General features: G+C 44.5%; 1 protein-coding gene across 1 annotated transcript in view; it reads right to left on the reverse strand.

The window, feature by feature from the left end:
- The window catches only part of METTL15 (methyltransferase like 15), a 257,519-nt gene that overhangs the window by 213,976 nt on the left and 19,408 nt on the right, over positions 1–24,135 (reverse strand). Inside the window, exon 2 of the mRNA XM_040328339.1 lies at positions 21,954–22,137. Within this exon, the coding sequence (XP_040184273.1) occupies positions 21,954–22,133 (180 nt within the window). The 5' untranslated portion in view covers positions 22,134–22,137. The remainder of the gene's footprint in view (positions 1–21,953; positions 22,138–24,135) is intronic.

Below are 24,135 nucleotides of genomic sequence, written 5' to 3' on the forward strand. Positions count from 1 at the left end.
ACACTGACAGCTTCCTATTAAAAACACATAAAAAGAGGGAAAAAAGCTTCAGCATGTCCAATCGCTGGGAGAAAAGGCAGAAAACATTCTGCAGCCCCCCACCCGCTAGGCTTGTGCCCCATTATTGGAAACCTGATGCTTGATTGATATAGCACGTTCATTTTATGAGCACTCGGATAGGTTTATCTGCCCAGTATGAAGGATATTTTGTTTTAACTGTTGGTTGATCTGTTGAAATAACTGTGATATACCCTTGCATTGAATTGCCACTTATGCAGCGTTTGTTTTTCTACTTATAGTATCAATAGTATGCAGCATTCCGAAGACTCCTGAGAAAGCCTTTTTGGTGAAACATGTAAAGCGGAAGCTGATGCATTCCTGTTCAAAGCCACATTTCTTTTTGTAGTGGTTTTGAAATGAATTTCTTGATTATTAAAATTTTTGTATACAAAATTAAAAATTATGTTTTACCAAATATTAATATACTTGTCGCTCTTGGCACCTTAAAAATCCAGTTTTGTCCTATGAATTCATTTTTGTTACAAATACCCAGTAAAGTGACTCCCTATATAAGTTGTGCCTGTTTATCTATGGCCATCTATGTGTATCGTATGGTGAATCAGATTTAATAACCAAAATGGCAACTTACAGTTTAGTAGGTAGATTCAGGTAGAGTTAAGCCGACTTATCAGTAGATAAGTCGACCTAACTCCAAATCTACGCCGACTTATGTTTAAGCGTATGCTCAAACAGAAATACGCTTAAACATATCTAAGATATGACGGCTTGCGCCGTCCTATCTTAGATTGCAATATTTTGGATGGCCGCTAGGTGGCGCTTCCATTGCGGTCAGCGTAGAATATGTAAATGAGTTGATACGCCGATTCACGAACGTACGCCCGGCCGCCGCAGTCGATTTACGCCGTTTCCGTAAGGCATTAGTAGGCCTAAAGTTATTCCATCTATTAGGTGGAATAACAATGTTAAAGTATGGCCGCCGTTCCCGCCACGAGATTCTAATTTTTTACGTCGTTTGCGTAAGTCGTCCGCAAATCGGGATTTACGTTGTTTACGTCCACGTCAAAATCAATAGGCCCGTGCGGCGTACATAGCCGCAATGCACACTGGGAAATGTAGGCGCCCGGCGCATGCGCAGTTAATAAAAAGCGTAAAAAACGTGAGGTCAAGACTCATTACCATCAAACACGCCCCCCTCCAACACATTTGAATTTGGCGCCCTTACGCCCGCCCGCTTTAGGCTACGCCGCCGTATATTAGCAGGCAAGTACATTGAAAATCATGTACTTGCCTAGCTAACTTACGGCGGCGTAGCCTAAACACGCTAAGCTACGCCGCCGTAACTTTGCTTCTCTCTACCTGAATCTACCTATAGAAGAGTAACAAACATCTGTATAGGACAATGGAGAGCCGGCCGGCATGCGATCTCCCATTCAGAGCAATGACGTCAACACGTCTACCTTCCTGACGTCATTTCTCTGAACGGGAGATCGCATGCCGGCCGGCTCTCCATTGTCCTATACGGATGTTTGTTACTCTTTTAAACTGTAAGTTGCCATTTTGGTTATTAAATCTGATTCACCATACGATACACACTATGTGAGTCTCTCTTCATTTTGGGTATCCACGCTAAGCTTTGCGGCCTTTGTGCCCATTGAGTTCGTTCCATCTGATCGCTCGCTTTCCCTGCCATTGGAGAACGCCATCTACTGGGAACAAGTCCAATACTTTTGGCCCATTACAGCTTACCTCTGGTAAGCATACAACTTTATAGGTGGTGGTGCACAGGATTTTTATTTGCTCACTGGTTGCTGCACTGTGTATCTTACTATAGGACTATCATATTGATTCATCAGTGATTGGATATTCCTTTTTCCTTTTATGTTGGTTCACATATGGACTATATATGCACTTTGATTTATAGATATTATATGTTTTTTCTTTGTTTCACATCACATTGGTTATTGATTTGTCAGCTTTGGCACTCATGGTAATTCACTTTATCATGTTTTGCGTTGCGCAGCTCTGTTTTTTCTTTTTTGTATTTGTTTTAATGTCTGGTCCTACATTATGAGCTACGGCATTTACATTTTGATGTGTTTAGTAGCGCAGTATATCCCATTTTTCCCTATTGGAGAGAGATTGGTCTGCCACCTCTGCGTGAGGGCACAGTTGCCAAAGAGGTCCGCAGTTGCTACCAGCACAACCAGTTCCAGATGACAGAGAGTGGGAGGAGGCATAGTTACAAACTGCAAAGTGATAATAGAACATTAACCACAACATCATTATACATTTCATAGACTGCATGGTGAAGAGAGGCCGCTAGCCACCACTTCCTTATGACCTTCTTAAAGGGATAGTGATGCCTTGTTCTGGAATACAATTTGGGCATTTACACCTTATACTGTGGGATCCACTTAAACCTGAAAGCTCCAAGGCAGAAACTTTGGGCCCCTAGATTTAGGGTTTAGGTGCAGAAAATACCAACAGCAACATTCAAAGCCATCCACAACTCTGCCCCAAGCTACAGTTCATCACCAATCTTGTCTCAAAATATCACCCAAAACATCCTCTCCGCTCCTCCCAAGACCTCCTGCTCTCAAACTCTCTTGTGTTCTCCTCCCATGCTCATCTCTAGGACTTATCCAGAGCCTCTCCCTCCTCTGGACTCTCTATCTCGGTCTGTCCAGCTCTCTCCTACTCTGGCTGCCTTCAGGTGATCCCTTAAAACTCATCTCTTCAGGGAAACCTATCAGGCCTCCAACTAACTGATCTTTTATTACTTTCACCAATTTATCCCCCACAGTTATAGCCTTTTGTACACACCTAATAAATTGTATGCTCTTATGAGCAGGCCCCTTTTAACTCTCTTGTATTTTATTGTACTGTAACTAAACCTTCTCCCTTTAAGCCTGGTACACACTAGCAGTATTATTTCATTCAACCCAGCAGGCTAAACAAAAATACAAAAAAAACTGAAGAGCTCAGGAGGAGCGACAGTACTAACTATCTGTTGTTAGTACATATATCTCCCCACTGAGCTATTGTGTTCTGACAGCGGGAATAGCCCCTCTGCCAGAAGACACCGGTCAGCGCTTTAAGCCACTGGCTGAGAGCTCTAATCAGATGCTGAGTTTTTTCAGTCATGCCTCTTCGACAGAAGCCAGACATTCGGCTGGCTTCTGTCAGACCGGCTGCGGTACACATGGGCCGGATTTTGCCTGGTTTCTATTGAACTGGCCTATACCACCCAATGTTTGGCCCATGTGTACAGGGTTTTAGATTGTAAAGCGCTGAGCAAACTGTTGTTGTTATATAAATCCTATATAATAATATTAATAATAAGTCCTGTTTTGAAACCACGCCAGTCAAATATTTTGCCACAGCACGTACCACTTTCTTACCGCATATACTCGAGTATAAGCCAAGTTTTTCAGCAATTTTATTTGTGCTGAAAATGCCCCTCTCGGCTTATAATCGAGTCACCTTTTTGTGCCTGATCTTCTGGACTTTAGGGACCCGGTACTGGCACACATGTAGCCCCACTCTTCCTCTACAAGTGTGCAAAGTTTGTTGTCCGGGGGACCGGTTTTTCAAGGCCGGGCCCCCCTTCTATAGACTCTTATGTAAAACGGTCTTTTCTCCGGCGACTTTGGGGACCCGGTACCAGATGGTCGTAGGTGCCCTGGACCCGAAACTTGGCACACATGTAGCCCCATTTCTCCTCTACAAGTGTGTAAAGTTTGTTGTCTGGGGGACCTACAGCTGGGGAGCACCGATTTTTCAAACCTGGGCACCCCTTCCATAGACTCCCATGTTAAACGTCAGTCTAGTCATGGGAACAGTGAGGCATGGGCACAGTGAGGCATGGGCACAGTGAGGCATGGGCACAGTGAGGCGTGGGCACAGTGAGGCGTGGGCACAGTGAGGCATGCATATGGGCACAATGAGGCATGCACATGGGCACCCTAGGCTTATACTCGAGTCAATACATTTTCCCATTTTTTTGTGGTAAAATGAGGTGCCTTGGCTTATATTAGGGTCGGCTTATACTCAGGTATATACGGTAATTGCTCTATGAACTGTATTCTCAAGTTTGACATCTTCAATAACCTATATTACAATATTAGCATACTATACGGAATATTAGTTGTAAGAAACTAATAAAAAAAAATTGTATGTATTGCTGCACAACACAAGCAGTTCCCACAATTCATGGTGTTGCTATACAGGCATTAGCACAATTTGTGTTTCCAAATAAAGCCAGACACAAAAGCAGAGAAAATTTTCTATCTTTCTCGTAGACGCCCACACACACACACACACAACACTAAAAAAAAAAAAAAGATGTCGATTTATAAACCGAGGGAAGCCACATCTGGAAGAAGCTCAGCTTTGTTTTTTACTACTGCGTCTTCAGCCCACTCAGCAGTGAAAGTTGAAAGTCTGCCCCATCTCCCCGGTGTGTGACGTACATTCTGCACCAGACACAGAAAGGTGAGCAGAATTTCAGCTTCGGCTGTCAAGAAGCTGAAACATGAAGACTTAACAGCAGCTAAAACCAGGCACTGGGGCTAGAGTCAATCAGCCTTCACATGCTGGCTAAGCAGTGTGGTGTGTATAGGTTACAGTGTGAGCGTTAAATATACATAGCCTGACTTAAAATGTGTTCCAACCTCAAAATAAAAAAAAGAAGTCATAAAATAGTAGCTTACTCCACTCATTCCAGAACTGTAATTTTTATCTTTTATTTGTATTTATTCACATGGTAATTCCCAAGTTTCTTAAAGCGGAGGACCCCCCCGAATTATTTTTTTAAAGCCAGCAGCTAAAAATATGGCAGCTGCTAACTTTTAAAAAATGAACACTTACCTGTCCAGCGCGCCAACAAAGTCGGCAGACGAGGACGAGCAACCGCTCGGTCCTCGGATGCTGACGCCACCATGCTTGGTGAAGGAATCAGGAAGTGAAGCCTTGCGGCTTCACTGCCCGGTTCCCTACCGCACATGCGCGAGTGCACGGCGTCACTGGTCCCCGCTCTCTTCTGGGAACACTGTTTCCCAGAAGACAGCGGGTAGTGACGCGAAGGGGGTGACAATACCCGGAAGTGGTGCAAATACCTGTTTTACAGGTATCTGCACCCCCCTCAAAGGTGTCAAATGTGACACCAGGGGGGGTGGGGGGTTCCGAAAAGCAGAAGTTCCACTTTTGGGTGGAACTTCGCTTTAAAGAAGAATTTCAGGTATATCCCTCTTTGGGGAAGTGAAGGGTATGATATTGCAATAAACCTCTAAGTAAAAAAAGAGTGCCAGAACCTTCACTAAGCGGAAGAGTGGGTTTGACAATAAAGTTGACAATAAAGTTTGCAATGCCTCCGCCCAGGACAGACCAAGGTTTCAGAGGCGTAACTAGAACCTTTAAGGCCCGGCTGCAAAAAAACATGAAGGGCCCCCCCCTGGACCCCAACTGGGGCCCTTGCCCCTTTACTCCCATCATGGGACCCATAGCGGGTCACCTTCCTGCCATCTTGGGGTCCCCCAACGGTGACGAAACGTCAGAGCCCAGTAGCAAATGCGAACTTTGCGACCCTGGCAGTTCCGCCACTGGTGTCAGTATTTTTTTTATTTCTGTTGTTTTCATTTATTACATAGTTTTTAGGAACCCCCATTAGGGGGCTTTGGTGACATATCAGAGGTCTAAACCCCTGAAGTCTCACTTTTTAGACAGAGAAGGGGACTGAGGACAGCCTTAGCGGCACAGAATGAATGAACAGGAATAACTCTGAGCAAAGCTTACTATGCCCCCAATATGAATGAATTAAAAAAGAAAACACACAGCACAGGAACCCGGGACAGCAGGACAGGGATAGGGAGGTGGCAGGAGTGTCATGTGGAGGAGCCTATACCCCCCATTTCCCTCCTGCAGCTGTTGAATGTCTGCAGGAGTTAGAGGGGGAGAAGTGGGCATTCAGCGACTACATGGAGGAATTGGTTCCTCTACATGCCGCCGTCCTCCTATCCAGGCATACAGGGGGGCCGCACTGGCCCCCTGGGTCATGTGACCAGGTCGCAATGGCAACCCCTGTACATATGTCCCTGCCAGGTATATATAGTTATTAATAGAGATGCCTCCAGATGAATGTTGCAGCAAAGTCCAGTTGTAGCGGAATCTAAGAATGATGAGGCATCTGTCTGTGTCGGAAACCTAAAGACAAGGACTGTTGTCCAACCAGCCTGGATATGAATTTCTCACTTGCAGGAACTGTGGTGTGGCATTGGAACTCAGGGCCTGTCTACTCTGCACCTCAGTCCCCCCTCCCCACAGTAGTGTATAATAGTCTCTTCTTGTCCAGGATTTAGCATCATGGATAGGACGTTAGGCTGAGACATTCTCACTCTCTCTCCACTTCCTTCTTCTGGGGTTTGAAAGCCAACAATCAGGGGCAGGAAGTTATTTACAGGCTTTACAAATTCAGACAGTAGAGGGCAGCAGATCCCTGTGCAGGTATGTGTATATGACTTGTACCAATGTAACTATTTATATACTATACCAGGCTGATGCCCTTGGAAGCTGGACACCATTGAAGTAGACAACCCTACTTCAGTGATCTCCACTTGCTTTTTGGTCTCATGTTGAGTGGCTGGCCTGATGCATTCTGAACACAGGAGGCTAGCCGCTCAGCATGAGGGCCATTCAGAGAATTCCACCTTGTCCAACCAAAGAATGCTTTGCATTTATTCAAACAAAGCAAATCATTTTCAGAATGGTGCCTGTGCTATACAGCTGACCTCTTATGTTCAGAATGCATTAGGCCAGCCACTCAGAACAGGACCCAGAAGCAAATGGAGATCACTGGAGTAGTGGTGTTCCTTACTAGGAACAAACAACATGTCTCCTCTCCTCTGACATCTAATTAAAACCAATTTCCTCCCCCCAGCTAGTAATAAAAATGTATTTAAAACAGGGCTCGACGAAATCCAGGCGCCAGGTCGCAATTGCGACTAGAATTAGCGACCTGGTGCCTGGGGAAGAAAGCATAGGCCTGCAGAAGTCCGCAAAGCCACAGTCTTAATTACCGGCCGGCGCGGCCCGACGTGATCGCACAGTGGGGGGAGGTGGGGGCGCACGAAGACACAGGATACCCCATCCTGTGTCTCCGTGCGCCGCCGCACGCGGCTTTGCGGCCTTCTGCAGGCCTATGCTTTTTTCTGTGATCTGGCACCATCTTGTGGTGGCAGTTGGCATGACAAGACAACCAGCAATGCTAATGGAGCTTCCCCTGTGTTTTCACTGCCATCTCCTTCCCTCAAATTAGAACCCCCAAACAATATATATATATATTTTTTATCCTAACGCCCTAGAGAATAAAATGGCGGACGTTGCAATACTTTCTGTCACACCGTATTTGCGCAGCGGTCTTTTGAGAAAAAATACACTTGAATTAAAAAATAAGACAACAGTAAAGTTAGCTCAATTTTTTTTATATTGTGAAAGATAATGTTACACTGAGTAAATTGATACCCAACATGTCACGCTTCAAAATTGCGTCCGCTCGTGGAATGGCAACAAACATTTACCCTTTAAAATCTCCATAGACGACGTTTATTTTACAGGTTGCATGTTTTGAGTTACAGAGGAGGTCTAGGGCTAGAATTATTTCTCTCGCTCTACCAATCGCGGCAATACCTCACATGTGTGGTTTGAACACCGATTTCATACGCCGGCGCTACTCACGTATGCGCTCGCTTCTGCGTGCGAGCTCAGCGGGAAGGGGGCGCGTTTCTGGCTCCTAACTTTTTTAGCTGGCTCCTAGATTCCAAGCAAATTTGTCAAACCCTGATTTAAAATAAATAAAGATCTCAACAAGTTACCTGTGTGTTTAGGTCCTACTTGTAATGTTCACATTTCTTTCTTGCGACATGGGTAATGCCTATTGACTACAGATAATGTTCATTACCTAGGTCTACAACTATTAAACTCTAAAGCTCAGAGTTGTAACTCTGGTGGACAGAGTAACTCTGGTGGACAGAGTAACTCTGGTGGACAGAGTAACTCTGGTGGACAGAGTAACTCTGGTGGGGAGTAAGGGCTCATTTACACTTGCTTCAGCTTCAAACACACATTAAAGCACCTACCGTTTCAACATGCTTTTATGGATGGGTTTTTGAATTTTCAGTGGTGCTTTGATGAAGCTTCAGTGGTGCTTCAATGAAGCTTTGGTGATGCTTTGTGAGATGCCGCGAGTGTCATCTCTGCAAGTTCTCCGAAACAAAGTGAAGCTAAAGTTGAATTAAAGCCTCTCAAAAGCTTTGAAGATGCTTCGAAGCACTACTAAAGTGACATGGGATCAAATTTTTAAGCAAAGCCGAAGCAAAGCAAAAGCAAGGTGTTAACAGGACTGTAAGCCAACCATTTTATTTAGTGACAGGAACTTTGACTGGCGTTCAGAGAGTGTATCCGAAGCCTTGTTTTGAAGCAAGTGTAAACTAGCCCTTACTTTTCAGAACGGCGGACACTTTAAGCAATCATCAGTCCCCACCACTGTAAAAGGGACCACAGAGGGCCAAGTCAGTAAGGATTTAGGTAAGTAATTATGGGGTTTACATGCATTTTTAATAATATAAAAAAGAAAAACGCAGGTTAGGAAGACAAGGGAGACAGAATCCAAGAGGTGGTCTATAAAAAAATCCCTTACTGATCTCTGTAGCTGCTGGCACCATGGAGCAATTCATCCTCAAAATTCACAACCGAGGCTTATATCTCATTGTTTGCTCTCTAAGCACAGATTTAGCATTCTGTCAACGTAATGTGAACAAACAGCTGGTATGGTAAGCGGTTCAGAAATAGAATGCCAGTTGTTACATAGTTAGTCAGGTTGAAAAAAGACACAAGTCCATCCAGTTCAACCATAAAAAAAATTATAATGATATCATATAATCACATATACCCAATTCTATACCCACTGTTTATCCAGAGGAAGGCAAAAAAAAAACAGAAGAGCATGATCCAATTTGCTACAGCAGGGGAAAAAAGTCCATTCTGACCCCCCGAGAGGCAATCGGATATTCCCCAGATCAACTTTACCTATAAATGTCAGTACCCAGTAATATTATGTACATTTAGGAAATAATCCAGTCCTTTTTTAAAGCAATCTACGGAGCTGGCCAGAACCACCTCTGGAGGGAGTCTATTCCACATTTTCACAGCTCTTACTGTGAAGAAACCTAGAAAAAAAATGGATACCTCTAGAAGAGGTGGGACTTTTAGGGCAACAACAAGTATGGTGACAACTGGGTCATAAAAATATAGAAATTTATTACAAAATAGTATTACAAAAATAGTCAAAGAATAAACACTTCACAGTAGTATGTCAACATCTAAAATAAAAACTTGGAAAAAACTGCTGCTATGAGATCATGTACCCCAGCACAAAACTGGGGGTATGGATGGTCGTTTCCTTTTTTTGGAAACGACCATCCATACCCCCAGTTTTGTGCTGGGGTACATGATGATCTCATAGCAGCAGTTTTTTCCAAATTTTTATTTTAGATGTTGACATACTACTGTGAAGTGTTTATTCTTTGACTATTTTTGTAATACTGTTTTGTAATAAATTTCTATATTTTTATGACCCAGTTGTCACCATACTTGTTGTTGCCCTAAAAGTCCCACCTCCTCTAGAGGTATCCATTTTTTGTATTGACATAGGGATGTTGGCAACATTATGCCTCTATACATGAGCTAAATCTTTTTCACTGTGAAGAAACCTTTCCGTATTTGGAGGTGAAATCTCTTTTCCTCTAGACCTAAAGAGTGCCCCCTTGCCCTTTGTGTTGATCGTAAAGTGAATAACTCAACACCAAGTTCACTATATGGACCCCTTATATATTTGTACATGTTGATCATATCCCCCCGTATTCTCCTCTTCTCAAGAGTGAATAAATTCAGTTCCTCTAATCTTTCCTCATAGCTAAGCTCCTCCATGCCTCCTATCAGTTTGGTTGCCCTTCTCTGCACTTTCTCCAGTTCCTCAATATCCTTTTTGTTGTCATATAGAGGGTTGACTGGAGGCGCCATGAAATCTTGGCTATGGGACCCTTTGAGCTGTACTTACACCCCTGGTTCTTATGTAGTCCCCTGCAATAAAGCATTTACACCAGAAGAGGAAGGGTCAGCACAATGAGCTAGTCAGGGTAAAGTACGGTCAGCCTTTTACAGCAGGGGAGAGAATGTAGAATGACCTCAAAAACGTGTTCCGCTCCTGATCACAGCCTGGACTAACCCAAGACGAGGCTGTACAATACTTATCTGCAGCATATTGTGTAGGAAGGTCCAGGACATGACTGTGCGGTCTGGTGTGGGGGGTAAGGTTGGTGGGTTGGGATCACAAAACTGTCAGAACAGAATATATACTTTCCTGGTAGGTAAGCAGTTCACATGTATGTATCTCAAGTAAGTAATTAGCTCCCAGTGGGGTTGGAGTTATTCAGCTGTACCTGTATCAGCCCTGGAGATATTTGTTTTTAAACTCCTTGTTTTTGCTGTGTTAAGGCTGTTCTCTCACAAATGACCCTAAAGAAGCTCTAATAATTATGAGTAAGCCTGGCAGTGAGACTGTCCCTGTGGGACTAATCTAAGTGTAATGGTGTATTAAATACATTCTTAATTGTGAGCAGGATCCCAGTGGTGTAGTTCAATTGACCTTTATACAAATGTGTAAATTTCCATTTAGTTTAGTACTATCATGTAAACATTTGCGGTGCTTTGAGGTTTTGTGCTTTTAGGAAGAATTGTTGGATTTGAAATGGGAGCTTGCAACTTTAGCTGTTTATAAGAAACAGCTTTTAACTGAGTCCAACAGAAAAGGGTATTTTCTTTTTTTTTAACCCAAATTTCTATTTCTTTATTTGTAAACTTTGCTGAATTACATAATCAGATTGGTCGCCTTGCTTTTTTCCACTGCAAATAAACAGTACAGCTCAGGGCGTAAAAAGCAAGAATATATAACCTGGGAGGTTCCCATTCCTTCTTATTTTTGAGCTAAGAAAGCAATGACTGCCTACGTTTTATTGCTGCTTGGACTGCACAAGTCCACTTTTTTTGCAAGGCTTGCTGGAAGATCTTCGGCTACTGGCACCTTTCCAAATGCCTGACCCCCATCTTGTGTTTCTTCCTTTGGCCCTTATGTTACTGTAGTGCTAGAAGAAACCACAGAGCGCAACAACGGGCATGTCACGGAAGCATGAATCAGACGTACAACAACGGATAAATGAAATAGGAAGGCTTTATTAAAAACCAAACAGCAAGGTTAAAGTCCAAACGGATGATCAAACAGTCAGCAGAGTCTTCCACCGGAGCCAGGGTCGATGGCCAGGAATGGGAGTCAGCCAAGCCGGAGTCCGTAGTCAGAGAGAGGTGGTGAAACGAAGCCGGGGATCAGGAGCCAGAAGGATAGTCCGAACAAAGCCGGGGATTAGGAGCCAGAAGGATAGTCCGTGGAAGCCGGGTTGGTAACCAAGAGCAAGCAGCACAATTTACAGGAGCGTGTAGATGAGAGGCCCAAGCAAGGGAATGCTGCAGCAGCCCTCATATATATATGCTGAGCATCCAGCTCCTCCCAGTGGGAAGGAGGAGCCGCAGGGTGTGGAAGTTATAAGAACCCCAAGAAGCAAGATGGCTGCCAGCACATGTCAGTGATAAGAAGCCTGCAAGGAGGTAAGACCAGGACAGGGCATCAGCATGCAGATGGATTGTAGGCATGTGCCCCAGAATAGAACCCCTTTTTTGGGTGTTTCAGGGATGGTGAACCCTGTTGTATTAGACCCAATGCCTAATGTTACAATTACCACAACCCACTTGACCACAAATTTCAGCCATTGGAGGTGAGCACCTTTCCACAGAATAAGTTCTACAGTCAATGAGTTGTTTTTTTACTGGTTCCTTCTACAAATATTTCAGGAATCCCATGTCGCATGTACTCAGACATAGCCTATCAGTGAAATCTTCCACACTTACTTCATCCCCTTCTAGGTCAGAGCCAACACCGGACCATCCAGCCTTTGCTGCACAAACAGTCCACCCCCTACGCTCTTCTTTTTCCCAGCACAAATGAAAATCACATATCCACATTAATTCATATTCTAGATCAAAGGTGTCAAAACACAAGGCCCGTGGGCCGAATTCGGCCCTCCAGGCCATTTTATGTGGCCATCTCCTGTAGCTGCAGGAGAGCTCCAGCTCTTCTCTGGTCCTCCTCCAGACCCTAAAGCCTCGTACACACACACACGGTTTTCTGGGCAAGAAAGCTGCTGGGAGAGCTTTCTACAGAGAAAACCGTGCGTGTGTATGGTTTCTCGTCGGGAAAACTGGCCAGAATCTCGACGAGAAAAAATAGAGAACCTGCTCTCTATTTTCCTCGTCGGAATTCTCAGCAGTGTTTTCCTGCCGAGAAACCCGAGAGTGTGTATACTTACCTGCCTCCATGGAAACCCGTGCATGCTCGAAATTACTTTGACGCATGCGCGGCAGCTTCCAAGGGCAGTGTAGGGTGCAGCAAGATGGCGGCGACAGTATCGAATTTGATGAGCGCATGCTCGTCGTAGTCGATGACGTCACCGCGTTCTTGCCACTTAAAAGAACAGTGGCTCATTTGAATTTAGTGTGTGTACACTCTGCCAGCAAGAGATTCTTGCCAAGAATCTCATCAGGAAAAACGTTTTTTTCCTGACAAGATTCTGACCCATGTGTACAGGGCTTTACTTTATGCTTTCAAGCAATGCAACCCGCTTCTTTCCAGCAGCAGCACAAGGAAAGGGGAGTGCACTGTGATGTAAGGGAGAGTGGGGGACTTAACTTCTGATGGTGGGGTGGCTCTTGACATCTAAAGTAAGGGGAGGGGATGCGCTGGACATCTAATCTTACAGATGCAACCGGCAATCATAATGCTGATGGGGCCCACGATTAAATTGAGTTTGACACCCATGTTCTAGATACAAGGTACCACTGTGCAACTTATGTCATAAACATAAATTCAGTGTTCAGCATGAAACAAAAAGTGCCTGTATTTAAAAATATATCACAACTTGTCCCTTAAAGTGATTGTAAATGCATTAAGATAAAAAAAAAATTCTGCCTTAAGATAAAAAGGCTTCAGTGTGCAGCATTCCCCCTCAGCCCCCGTAATATTTACCTGAAGTCCCTCTAGATTCAGTGACGTTGCCGAAGTGTCTCGGCTGCCCCGGACTCCCCCCCTCATTGGCTGAGACAGCAGTGTGGTGCCATTGGCTCCCGCTACTGTCAAAGTCAGTCAGCCAATGAGTAGACAAAGAGGGTGGGGCCGCAGCTCTATGTCTGAATGGACACAGGGAGCTGTGGCTTGGCTCAGATGCCCCCATAGCAAGTTGCTTGCTGTGGTGACACTCACCAGGAAAGAGAGGGGCCAGGAGCACCAAAGAGACGCAAGAAAAGGAGAATCGGGGCTGTTTTGCGCAAAACCATTACACAAAGCTGCTAAGTATAACATGTTTGTTATTTTGAAAAAAAAAACAAGACTTTACAATCGCTTTAACCACTTGTTTACCAGGCACTTATACCCCCTTTCTGACCAGACTCATTTTCAGCTTTCAGCACTGTCGCATTTTGAATGACAACTGCACGGTCGGTCATGCAGCACTGCACCCATATGAAATTTGTAATAATTTTTTGGGGACAATTAGAGCTTTCTTTTGGTGGTATTTAATCACTGCTCGGTTTTAAATTTTTTGCTGAACAAATGAAAATAAAAAAGATAAAACATTTTGAAAAAAAAAAAAATTATAATTTTGGTCATAAAATTTAGCAAATAAGTATTTTTTCTCCTTCACCGATGGGCACTAATACAGTGGCACTGATAGGTTATAATGAGAAAGAGGAAACAAGAAAAGACAATGAATGGTTGCACCTATTAGTGGATGGTCATCGATGGCTGTGTCTATTTGTACTGACTAGGTTAGAGTTCAAGATTGTTCAATTTTTTAATCTTGAACTCTACCCTAGTCAGTGCAAATAGACACAGCCATTGATGACCATCCACTAATAGGTGCAACCATGCATTGTCTTTTCTTGTTTCCTCTTTCTCTTGATGTTTTCATTGAAGAACCAGTCCGTTATTCTCACAAGATGACATGCATAGTAGTAAACCTCTTTTGCATTTGGGTAAGCATAAGGTAGTGCTTCAGATGAACTGGTTAAGTTCTTGGTCTAGGGATAACGGTATCTGAATAGGAATAGTTTGTATAGTAAAACAGGGTAAAATTCTTTTTTATAATTGCAATTTAATCCAGTCGTGAAATGTTTTTTCCATTTTTGAAGATCTTGTCAAATTTGTGAAAGTACCAGGTAGAAAATGTTTTGTATATAGTTGTAAGAGCACAGTTGGTTTTTTAATACCCAAGAGGCCAATATGAGACACAGCCCATGTGAAAGGATATTGTTGTTTCATGTCCTGTGAGATTGGCGTAAAGGGGAAGATTCACAAAGCTACTTACTTATCAAAATTTACCTTCAAAATTTTGGATAGTTTGAAAAGTGTCAAACTCTTTGAGTAAATTTGGAATAGGCAGTTGAGGGCCTGTTAAGAAAAATAACATATAATCTGCGTATGTAGTTACTTTGTAGTTCCTGTCTATGTGGAAGCTTTTTATTACAGGGTTTGCTCTGATTATTCTCAGAAGTGGCTCAAGCATTGGGATAAACATCAAGGATGACAATGGGCACCCTTGTCTAGTGCCGTTATTTATAGCGAAGCTATTGCAAAAAGTCTTGTTTACTCTAACATTTGTGCTTTAGATTAGAGTAAATGGCTCCAATCCAAGACATCATATGGTCCTGAAAAACAATGTTTTTCAGGACTTCAAACATGTAATCCCACGCGATCCGCGATCCTGTCAAATGCTTTCTCCTCATCAGCCGAGAGAGGGATTGACTCTATCCTCTGCTTTTGTGCCCATATCATAGAGTCCACTTGGTCTGGGTGAATTAAAAATGGGAGCTTTAGATATACTATTCACTACGTAGTGAAAGAGCCTTCTTGACTTGATACTATTATTATTCAGGATTTATATAGCGCCAACAGTTTACGCAACGCTTTACAACATGGGGGCAAGACAGTACAGTTACAATACAAATCAATACAGGAGGGATCAGAGGGCCCTGCTCGTTAGAGCTTACAAACTAAAATCAGGGAAATTAAAATGGTTATGTCGGCTTGTCTTCTTATAATGCAGTTTTAGTAACTTTAATGCCCCGTACACACGATCGGAATTTCAGACGGACTTTTTTCCATCGGAAATTCCTATCGTGTGTATGCCCCATTGGAGTAATTCCATCGGAAATTACGATGAATTCCATTGGAGTTCACATAGAGAACATGTAGGGCCAGATCCACAAAGAACTTACGGCGGCGTATCTATTGATACGCCGCGTAAGTTCTACGATGCGCCGTCATATCTTTGTTTTGTATCCACAAAAGAAGATACGCCTGAATCTGGGCTAGATCCGACTGACGTACGTCTTAGTACGCCGTCGGATCTTAGGTGCATATTTACGCTGGCCGCTAGGTGGCGCTTCCGTTGATTTCCGCGTAGAGTATGCAAATTAGCTAGATACGCTGATTCTCAAACGTACGTTGCATTTTTTTACGTAGTATACGTAAGGCTTTTTTCGGCGTAACGTTACCCCTGCCTCTATGAGGTGTACGCAATGTTAGGTATGGGCGTCGGGACAGCGTCAAATTTTCCGTCGTTTGCGTAAACTTTCGCGAATAGGGCTTTTCGTAAGTTACGTTCACGTCGAAAGCATTGACTATTTGCGACGTGATTTTGCGCATGCGCACTGGGATACGTTCACGGACGGCGCATGCGCCGTTCGTAAAAAGCGTCAATTACGTGTGGTCATGCTAGATTAACATACAACACGCCCACTCCAAGCCTACTTTGAATTACGCGGGCTTACGCCGGCCGATTTACGTTACGCCGGCGCACATATAGGAGCAAGTGCTTTGTGGATACCCTAAGAGCCACTCTGAGTTACGCCCACCTAAATATACGCCAGTTTTTGTGGATCTGGCCCGTACTCTTTTTCCTCCGATGGAATTTGGTCGGACAAAGGTGCGATCATGTGTACGGGGAATTAAGGAGATTGTACAGTTATTATACAGTCCGTTTTGTATAGCCAGGTTAGGTCTGCTTGAGCTGTCAGTTTAAATCAGATGATTGTAATGGAAGGGGCAGCCTCACAATTTTAGCCCCTTTGAAAAATTCATAGCAATATCTGCCCACTGTGCTCCCCTGTTGCCCCATATCTTTTTATTTAACTACATACTTTACCTATCAGTCCATCTAGCTACCCAACTATCTCTATCCTGCATTCGCTATATCTTGGTCTATCCATCTACAATTTCCTGGTGATTATGCGATTACATAAGTAAATATCAGAGTAGAAAGGACTGACAGCAAGAGGAACTTCACTTTCATTCATGTTTAAAAAAGCTTAATGTGTGTTTTGACGTAAATCATATTTTTGGCTCCTATTTATCCATATGTTGTGATTGCATAGACCGGACAGATGCATTGTTGCTTTATATGAATTTGTGTAATTAAAATAAATGGGGCGAGAAATACAGATGTTTGCCTGATCAACACATAAGTGAAAGCCATGTGTTAACAGAACTGTCTATATACATTGTGTCTGAGCGCAAACATTTCACAGTGTTGGCATTGAAATTCCAATGTACAGACATATGGGAAAGATGATTCATTCAATTAGTAAACCCCCCAAAATGGAGAGGCATTTAAGCAGAGGCAAAGTAGAAACCTTAACTGCATATGTACTCCAGGCAAATTTGAAAATAATAATAATATTAATTCAGTTGTATACTTGCTAAAAATAATAAAGGTTCTTAGAAATTCAGGCCCAGATTCTCAAAGGGCTTACGACGGCGCAGCGCCATGTACGCCGTCGTAAGTCCTAGTCTGGGCCGTCGTATCTACGCGACCATTAGATCCGACAGGCATAAGTCTCTTACGCCGTCGGATCTTAAATGCAATTTTTTTTTTGTCCACTAGGTGGCGCTTCCGTCGTTTTCCCCGTTGAGTATGCAAATTAGCTAGATACGCGAATTCCCGAACGTACGCACGGCCGACGCAGTAAAGTTACGACATTTACGTTAGGCTTGTCCTGGCGTAAAGTTGCCCCTGGGTATATGAGGCGCAACCAATGTTAAGTATGGTCGTCGTTCCCGCGTCGAAATTTGAAAAGTTACGTCGTTTGAGTAAGTCGTCTGTGAATGGGGCTGGACATCATTTACGTTCACGTCGAAACCAATGACGTCCTTGCGACGTCATTTGGAGCAATGCACCCTGGGATATTTTACGGACGGCACATGCGCAGTTTGTTCGGCGCGGGAATGCGCTTCATTTAAATGCTACACGCCCCCTACCCGCCGAATTTGAATTCCGCCGGGTGATTTACGTTACGCCACCGCAACTTTACACACAAGTGCTTTGTGAATAAAGCACTTGCCTGAAAAACTTGTGGCGGCGTAACGTAAATCAGATACGTTACGCTCGCCCAGTTTTACGCCGATCTACGAGAATCTGGGCCTCAGTTTTTTTTTTTTATTGCTGGTTCTAAACCCAAAGTTTTCCTGACAGTCTTTGTCCCTGTAACCCAACAGAAAAAAAGGAAATCTATGTATTGGGGACACAGGAAGGAAAACCAACCCAGAAATAGGAATGTCACCCAAAGCAGCTATATCTATGGGTACCTAAAATAAAAGCGGAACTAAACCCATTGATTAAACAGTTTCAAGGAACATTACATTCCTGGCACGTGTCACATTGGTTGTGAACTCAAACAAATGGTCAAACCATCTAATGGCTGGCGTCATAAAATTGTCACATGTGCAACATCTTGGCAGTTGAAGATCAAACAGAAACCGCTTTAAAGTGGTTCTAAAGGTTTTTTTAACCTTAAAGGACCAGTAAAGAAAAACTTTTTTTTTTTTTTAAATAACAAAGTTGTTATACTTACCTCCACTGTGCAGCTTGTTTTGCACAGAGTGTCCCCAAACTGCTTCTTCTGGGGGTCCCTCGGCGGCTGTGTCGGCTTCTCCAGGCAAGCACTCCACACCTTAATGCGAGCGAGCTTGCATGGTGTGGAGTCCTTGCGGGCACGCTCCTGTGATACAGCGAGCGGCTATTGCCGCTCACTGTATCACTCGGCCCCGCCCACCCGGTGCGCCGTGTCATTGGATGTGATTGACAGCAGCGCGAGCCTATGGCTGCGCTGCTTTTTATCCATCCACTCTACCCAATCAATAGCCAGGGTGAGCGACGAGGAAAATGACGTGGACAGGCACGGGACTTTCGAGGGCTCAAGTAATTATAACGGGGGGCTTGGGGGGGCAGTATTGTCAGAAGTTTTTTCACCTTAATGCATAGGATACATTAAGGTGAAAAAACTTTTACCTTTACAACCCCTTTAATGCATTGTATGCATTAGGCCCCTTTCACACTGGGGTGACGTCGTTGGTAAAGCCCCGCTGTTTTTATCGGTGCTTTACCGTCAATTTTGCAATGCTATTCACCCTCTAGTGGCCTTTTACCCCCCGCTAGCAGCCGAGAAAGGGTTAAAACCACCGCAAAGCGCCTCTACAGAGGCACTTTTCCAGTGGTATAGCCGCGGTGCTCCATTGATTTCAATGGGCAGGAGCGGTATACACACCGCTCCTTCACCACTCTAAAGATGCTGCTAGCAGGACTTTTTTTACCGTCCTGCCAACGCACCACTCCAGTGTGAAAGCCCTTGGGGCCCTCTGGGCTTTCACACTGGAGAAACAGCAGCGGCTGTTTCAGGTCACTTTGCAGGCGCTATTTTTAGCGTTATAGCGCCTGCAAAGCGACCCAGTGTAAAAGGGGTGTTAGGGTAAAAAAAACTCTCTGCCTGCTACCGGATTCCCCCAGCCTCCCTCTAATTTTTACCTGAGCCTGATTGGATCCATCGACGTGCACAAAAACAGCGGCTCTTGCGGTTGTTTCCCTCCTCATTGGGCAGATTAATAGCAGCAGGAGCCATTGGCTCCTGCTCCTGTCAATCAACTCCACTGACAATTGTTCTGGGGGCGGAGACAAGTACCACTGTCTGTGGCAATAGATGCAGCAGCGGGGCTCGGAAGCGGGCACGCATGACCGCCCCCGTGGGAAATGGTTTCCCATGGGGGCACTGGACAGAGAGGTTTGGGGCCGCTCTGTGCAATACCATTGCTAGCAGGACTCTGTGCAATTCCATTGCACAGAGCAGACACAGTGCCTTGAAAAAGTATTTATACTGCTTGAAATAAAAAATAAAAAAATCATGTTACAATCAAACGTAAATGGATTTTATGTGATAGACCAACACAAAGTGGAACATAATCATGAAGTGAAAGTAAAATAATAAATGGCTTTCAATTTTTTTTACAATTAAATATGTGAAAAAGTGTGGCGTGCATTTGTATTTAGCCGCCTTTACTCCTATACCCCCAACTAAAATCTAGTTGAACAAATTGCCTTCAGAAGTTACCTTATTAGTGAATAGAGTCCACCTTTGTGTAATTTAAAGGGGAGTTCCAGCCATTTGTGTGTTTATTAAAAGTCAGCAGCAACAAAAAGTGTAGCTGCTGGCTTTTAATAAACAGGCACTTACCTGCTCCAGCGCTCCAGCGACGCGCCGGCCGGGGCTCCGCTCCTCTCCCCCCCTCCCCGGCCGGCGTCTTCATCTTCAGTGTGGGCACCCGGCCGTGACAGCTTTCGGCTTCACGGCCGGGCACCCACTGCGCATGCGCGAGCGCGAGCGGCGCGGCACTGCGCATGCGCGAGCGGCGCGGCCCGGCGCCGCGCCGTGTAATTGGCCAGGAGATCGCCTAGGACCTGTGACGTGTCCTAGGCGATCGCCAACAGCAGCCACTTCCTGAAGGCGACTAAGCTTAGTCGCCTACAGGAAGGAGGAAGTGGGACAGGAAGTCCCACTCGTGCTGAAGCCCCCACTCCCCCCCCAAAAAAATTACATGCCAAATGTGGCATGTAAGGGGGAGAGGAGTGGGTTAAGAGGAAGTTCCAAATTTGGGTGGAACTCCTCTTTAATCTCAGTATAAATACAGCTGCTCTGTGAAGCCCTCAGAAGTTTGTTAGAGAACATTAGTGAACAAACAGCATGAAGGCCAAGAAACACACCAGACAGGTCAGGGATAAAGTTGTGGAGAAGTATAAAGCAGGATTAGGTTATAAAAAAATATCCCAAGCTTTGAACATCTCATGGAGCTCTGTTCATTCCATCAATTGAAAATGTAAAGAGTATGGCACAACTGCAAACCTACAAGACATGGCCCTCCACCTAAACTGACAGGCCGGGCAAGGAGAGCATTAATCAGAAAAGCAGCCAAGAGGCCCATGGTAATCTCATCTCATCTTTGCCATTCTGAAGCTTCTTTCCAACCACTTTGCATATTATTTTATATATACTATGATTCTGTTATTGCCAAATATGCTGCAGAAATCTCCCTCCACGGAGTCTGGCTGCATCCATTTTAACTGTGAGCAGCTGAAGCTGCTGCCTGTTCCCTTCCTGGATTTACACAGAGACACAGAGGCACACCTCCAGCTTCGCAGCTCTCAGTTGCCCTCTTATGACTCACTACCCTGCCTTCCTGACAAACTATCACCGAGAGTGAGAGAGAGAGAGCTATGAATGATGTCATAAGCCTAGGCTTTTTACCAGACAAGAAACAGGAAGTGGGCTGTATAAGGTATTTACTGGCAGAAAAAGAATGTACTATCCAAAGTTAAAACAACTAAGGGAAGAAGATTTAATAGATGGAAAGTTGAATTTTTTTTTTTTAACTTGACCAAGAGTTCAGAAAAAAGGGGGGCAGATAGCTGAATTTGCACTCTGCAGGTCAGTGAGGAGAGCTCCGAGGCCCCGTACACACGAGAGGATTTATCCGCCGATACGGTCCAGCGGACCGTTTCCGCGGATAAATCCTCTCGAGGATTTCAGCGGATTTGGATCCGATGGAGTGTACTCACCATAGGATCGAAATCCGCGCCGAAATCCCCTCGCGATGACGTGTCGCGCCGTCGCCGCGATGATGACGCGGCGACGAGCGCGACGCTGTCATATAAGGAATTCCACGCATGCGTCGAATCATTACGACGCATGCGGGGGATCCCTTCGGACGGATTGATCCGGTGAGTCTGTACAGACCAGCGGATCAATCCGTTGGGATGGATTCAAGCGGATAGATTTGAAAGCATGTCTTCAAATTTATATCCGCTTGAAATCCATCCCAGGGGATAAAAATCCGCGGAAACAGATCCGCTGGATTGTACACACCATAGAATCTATCCGCTGAAACCGATCCGCTGAGATTTTTCAGCGGATGGATTCTATGGTGTGTACGGGGCCTGAGAGCTGATTGGAGGGAAGAGACAGCCCCCACCCCTACCCCTCCCCCCTCCTTCACACAGCACACAGGAACTGAGCTGAGACTGTCGATCTGCTGAAGCTCCCTCCCCTGTTATTTTTATTTTGGTGTTAAAACTTGTCAGAAGTGACTCATGCTGATTGCAGAGGAACAAAGCAGCAGATAGAATTGACACTTAGTGCATTTAATTGGGACAAGTACCCTCTATAGAGGGATATGCTCTGTTCATATTTCATGTCTGAGGTTTACAACCACTTTAAGTTTTCCAGGATGATGCAAGCAACATAGGTTGTGGCTTATTGGGGGCGCAGATGGGATCTCTCTTTGGGAGGTCTGAAGAAGGGACCCATGTTTAATCAAAACCCATTTGACAAATGCTGCAGACGAAAAAATAATAAGTATTTCGGGTGAAAATAAAGAAATAAAAATGACTGACCTGTCCTTCTTTTGGGCACAAGCAGCTGATGACTTCATTGACCATGACTGGTACATGCAAGGCCTTCTCAGACTCTGCCTCTGAGCTCCCGTCTGCGTGTTGAAACCGTCTCGATGACACACAATATTTGCGCAGTCTGCCGTATTTTCTGCAGATTGCTAGGCTTAACTTGAAAATCATGCTTCTGTTGGCAGCCGCAGGAGAGGAAAGAAATGAAAAACTTCATTTAGAACTTTTGGCAACATAAACAATTCAAATCCCTGCTTTCCAAATTACAACAAAAACACACTACTAACCACAGTGCCAAACATACTTTGGTATTTGAGCATTAGGCAGACCATGGGCTGCCTTGTAAATAAATACGCACATTCTGACCTCTGGAATTCCTCATTTGCAGTGTGGATAAACTTGTAATAGAAAGTGTGTGCCACTTACCATTCGACCGCGGGAGATGCAAAATGATACATCTACCGCAATTTTACCTTTCCGTATCAGTCCCTAGATCTCGTGCGCACTTGCAATATTGCAATCCAGCATTGATTTCTCATCATTGTAACATTTTAGTTTTCGCCTTTGCAAAACTGCATTACAATGAGAGATTCAAGTGATTGTAAAGTCATATCATACTTACCTGCCCTGTGCAGTTGGTTTTGCACAAAGCAGTCCGGATCCTCCTCTTCTCAGGTCCCTCTTCAGTGCTCCTGGCCCCTCTCTCTTGTCGAGCGCCCCCACAGCAAGCAGCTTGCTATGGGGCACCCAAGCCGAGTCACAGCTACCCGTGTCCATTGAGACACGGCCCCGTCCCCTCTCTCTCTCTTGATTGGCTGACTGAATTTGATTGACAACAGCGGGAGCCAATGGCACTGCTGCTGTGTTTCAGCCAATTAGGAGGGCCAAGGGGCATTGTGGACATCACTGGACAGAGATGAGGCTCAGGTAAGTATTAGGGGGTGCTGGGGCAGCTGCTGCTCACAGAAGGCTTTTTATCTTAACCACTGGCCTACTGGGCACATACACCCCCTTCCTGCCCAGACGAGATTTTAGCTTCCGGCACTGCGTTGCTTTAACTGACAATTGCGCGGTCGTGCGATGTGGCTCCAAAACAAAATTGATGTCCTTTTTTTCCCCACAAATAGAGCTTTCTTTTGGTGGTATTTGATCGCCTGTGCGGTTTTTAATTTTTGGGCTATAAATAAAAAAAGAGCGTCAATTTTAAGGCTTTAAATGACAGGACGTCATATGACGGCGTGCGGTACCCTAGTGGTTAAAGGTGTTGTAAAGGTAATTTTTTTCCCCCCTAAATAGCTTCCTCTACCTTAGTGCAGTCCTCCTTCACTTACCTCATCCTTCCATTTTGTACCTTGGCAGATAAGCTGAGCTTCCACTTTTGGGTGGAACTCTGCTTTAAAGTGGATGTAAACCCACTCTCATCCTTTCTAAACTACTGCCATAGTGCTGATCTATAAGGATATACATGCCTCCTGCATGTATCCTTACCTGTCAAATGTCTCCCCTCTGTCTGTTATAAGAACTGAAAAACTGCAGATTCTGTGGGTGGGTCTGTTGTCTGGAGCTCGGTGGGTGGAGTCATGATGTCAGTAGACTCCCCGCCCACCTCTACACTCCCCTTGTCAACATGCATTTTCTCCTGTGTATTCCTTACACTAAAAAAAGGAGTGGGGGTGGGAATTAAAAAATAAGGCCTGTCTCAGGATAGTGCATGAGATATGTAAATAACCTGTCACTCACAGCAAGGGGGAAGAACGGACAAAAATGTTCTCCTGTTTGTCCGTTTATCTCACTGAAAAAAGAAAAGAGGATTGCTCAGAGCTGGATTAACTCTTTGTGGCAAGACTGGGAACAGATGTTAGGAAATCTTTTACTATACATTGTGACAGAAAAAAAAATGTTTTTGTTGCATTTGTTAAGTTACTTTTTGGTTTCCAGGCCTAGGCAAATGATATCATACATCGCAGGAGTATTCAGGAGGGGGAGGGGCTTTCTCAGCTAAACCCACACTCCTGCCTGCATGCCTGAGCTAGGAAATAAATGCTTCATGAGTCATCTGCCCATACTCAAGATGGCCACGGTCAGATACGCTGGGGGTGGACAAAGTGATTTCCCATGCAAAATAAAGATGGGTGGGTGAGTTTGCTTTAAATGTAAAATATATTTTTGGGTT

The sequence above is a fragment of the Rana temporaria genome, chromosome 11 (assembly GCF_905171775.1).
Source record: "Rana temporaria chromosome 11, aRanTem1.1, whole genome shotgun sequence".
Classification (NCBI taxonomy): Eukaryota; Metazoa; Chordata; class Amphibia; order Anura; family Ranidae; genus Rana; species Rana temporaria.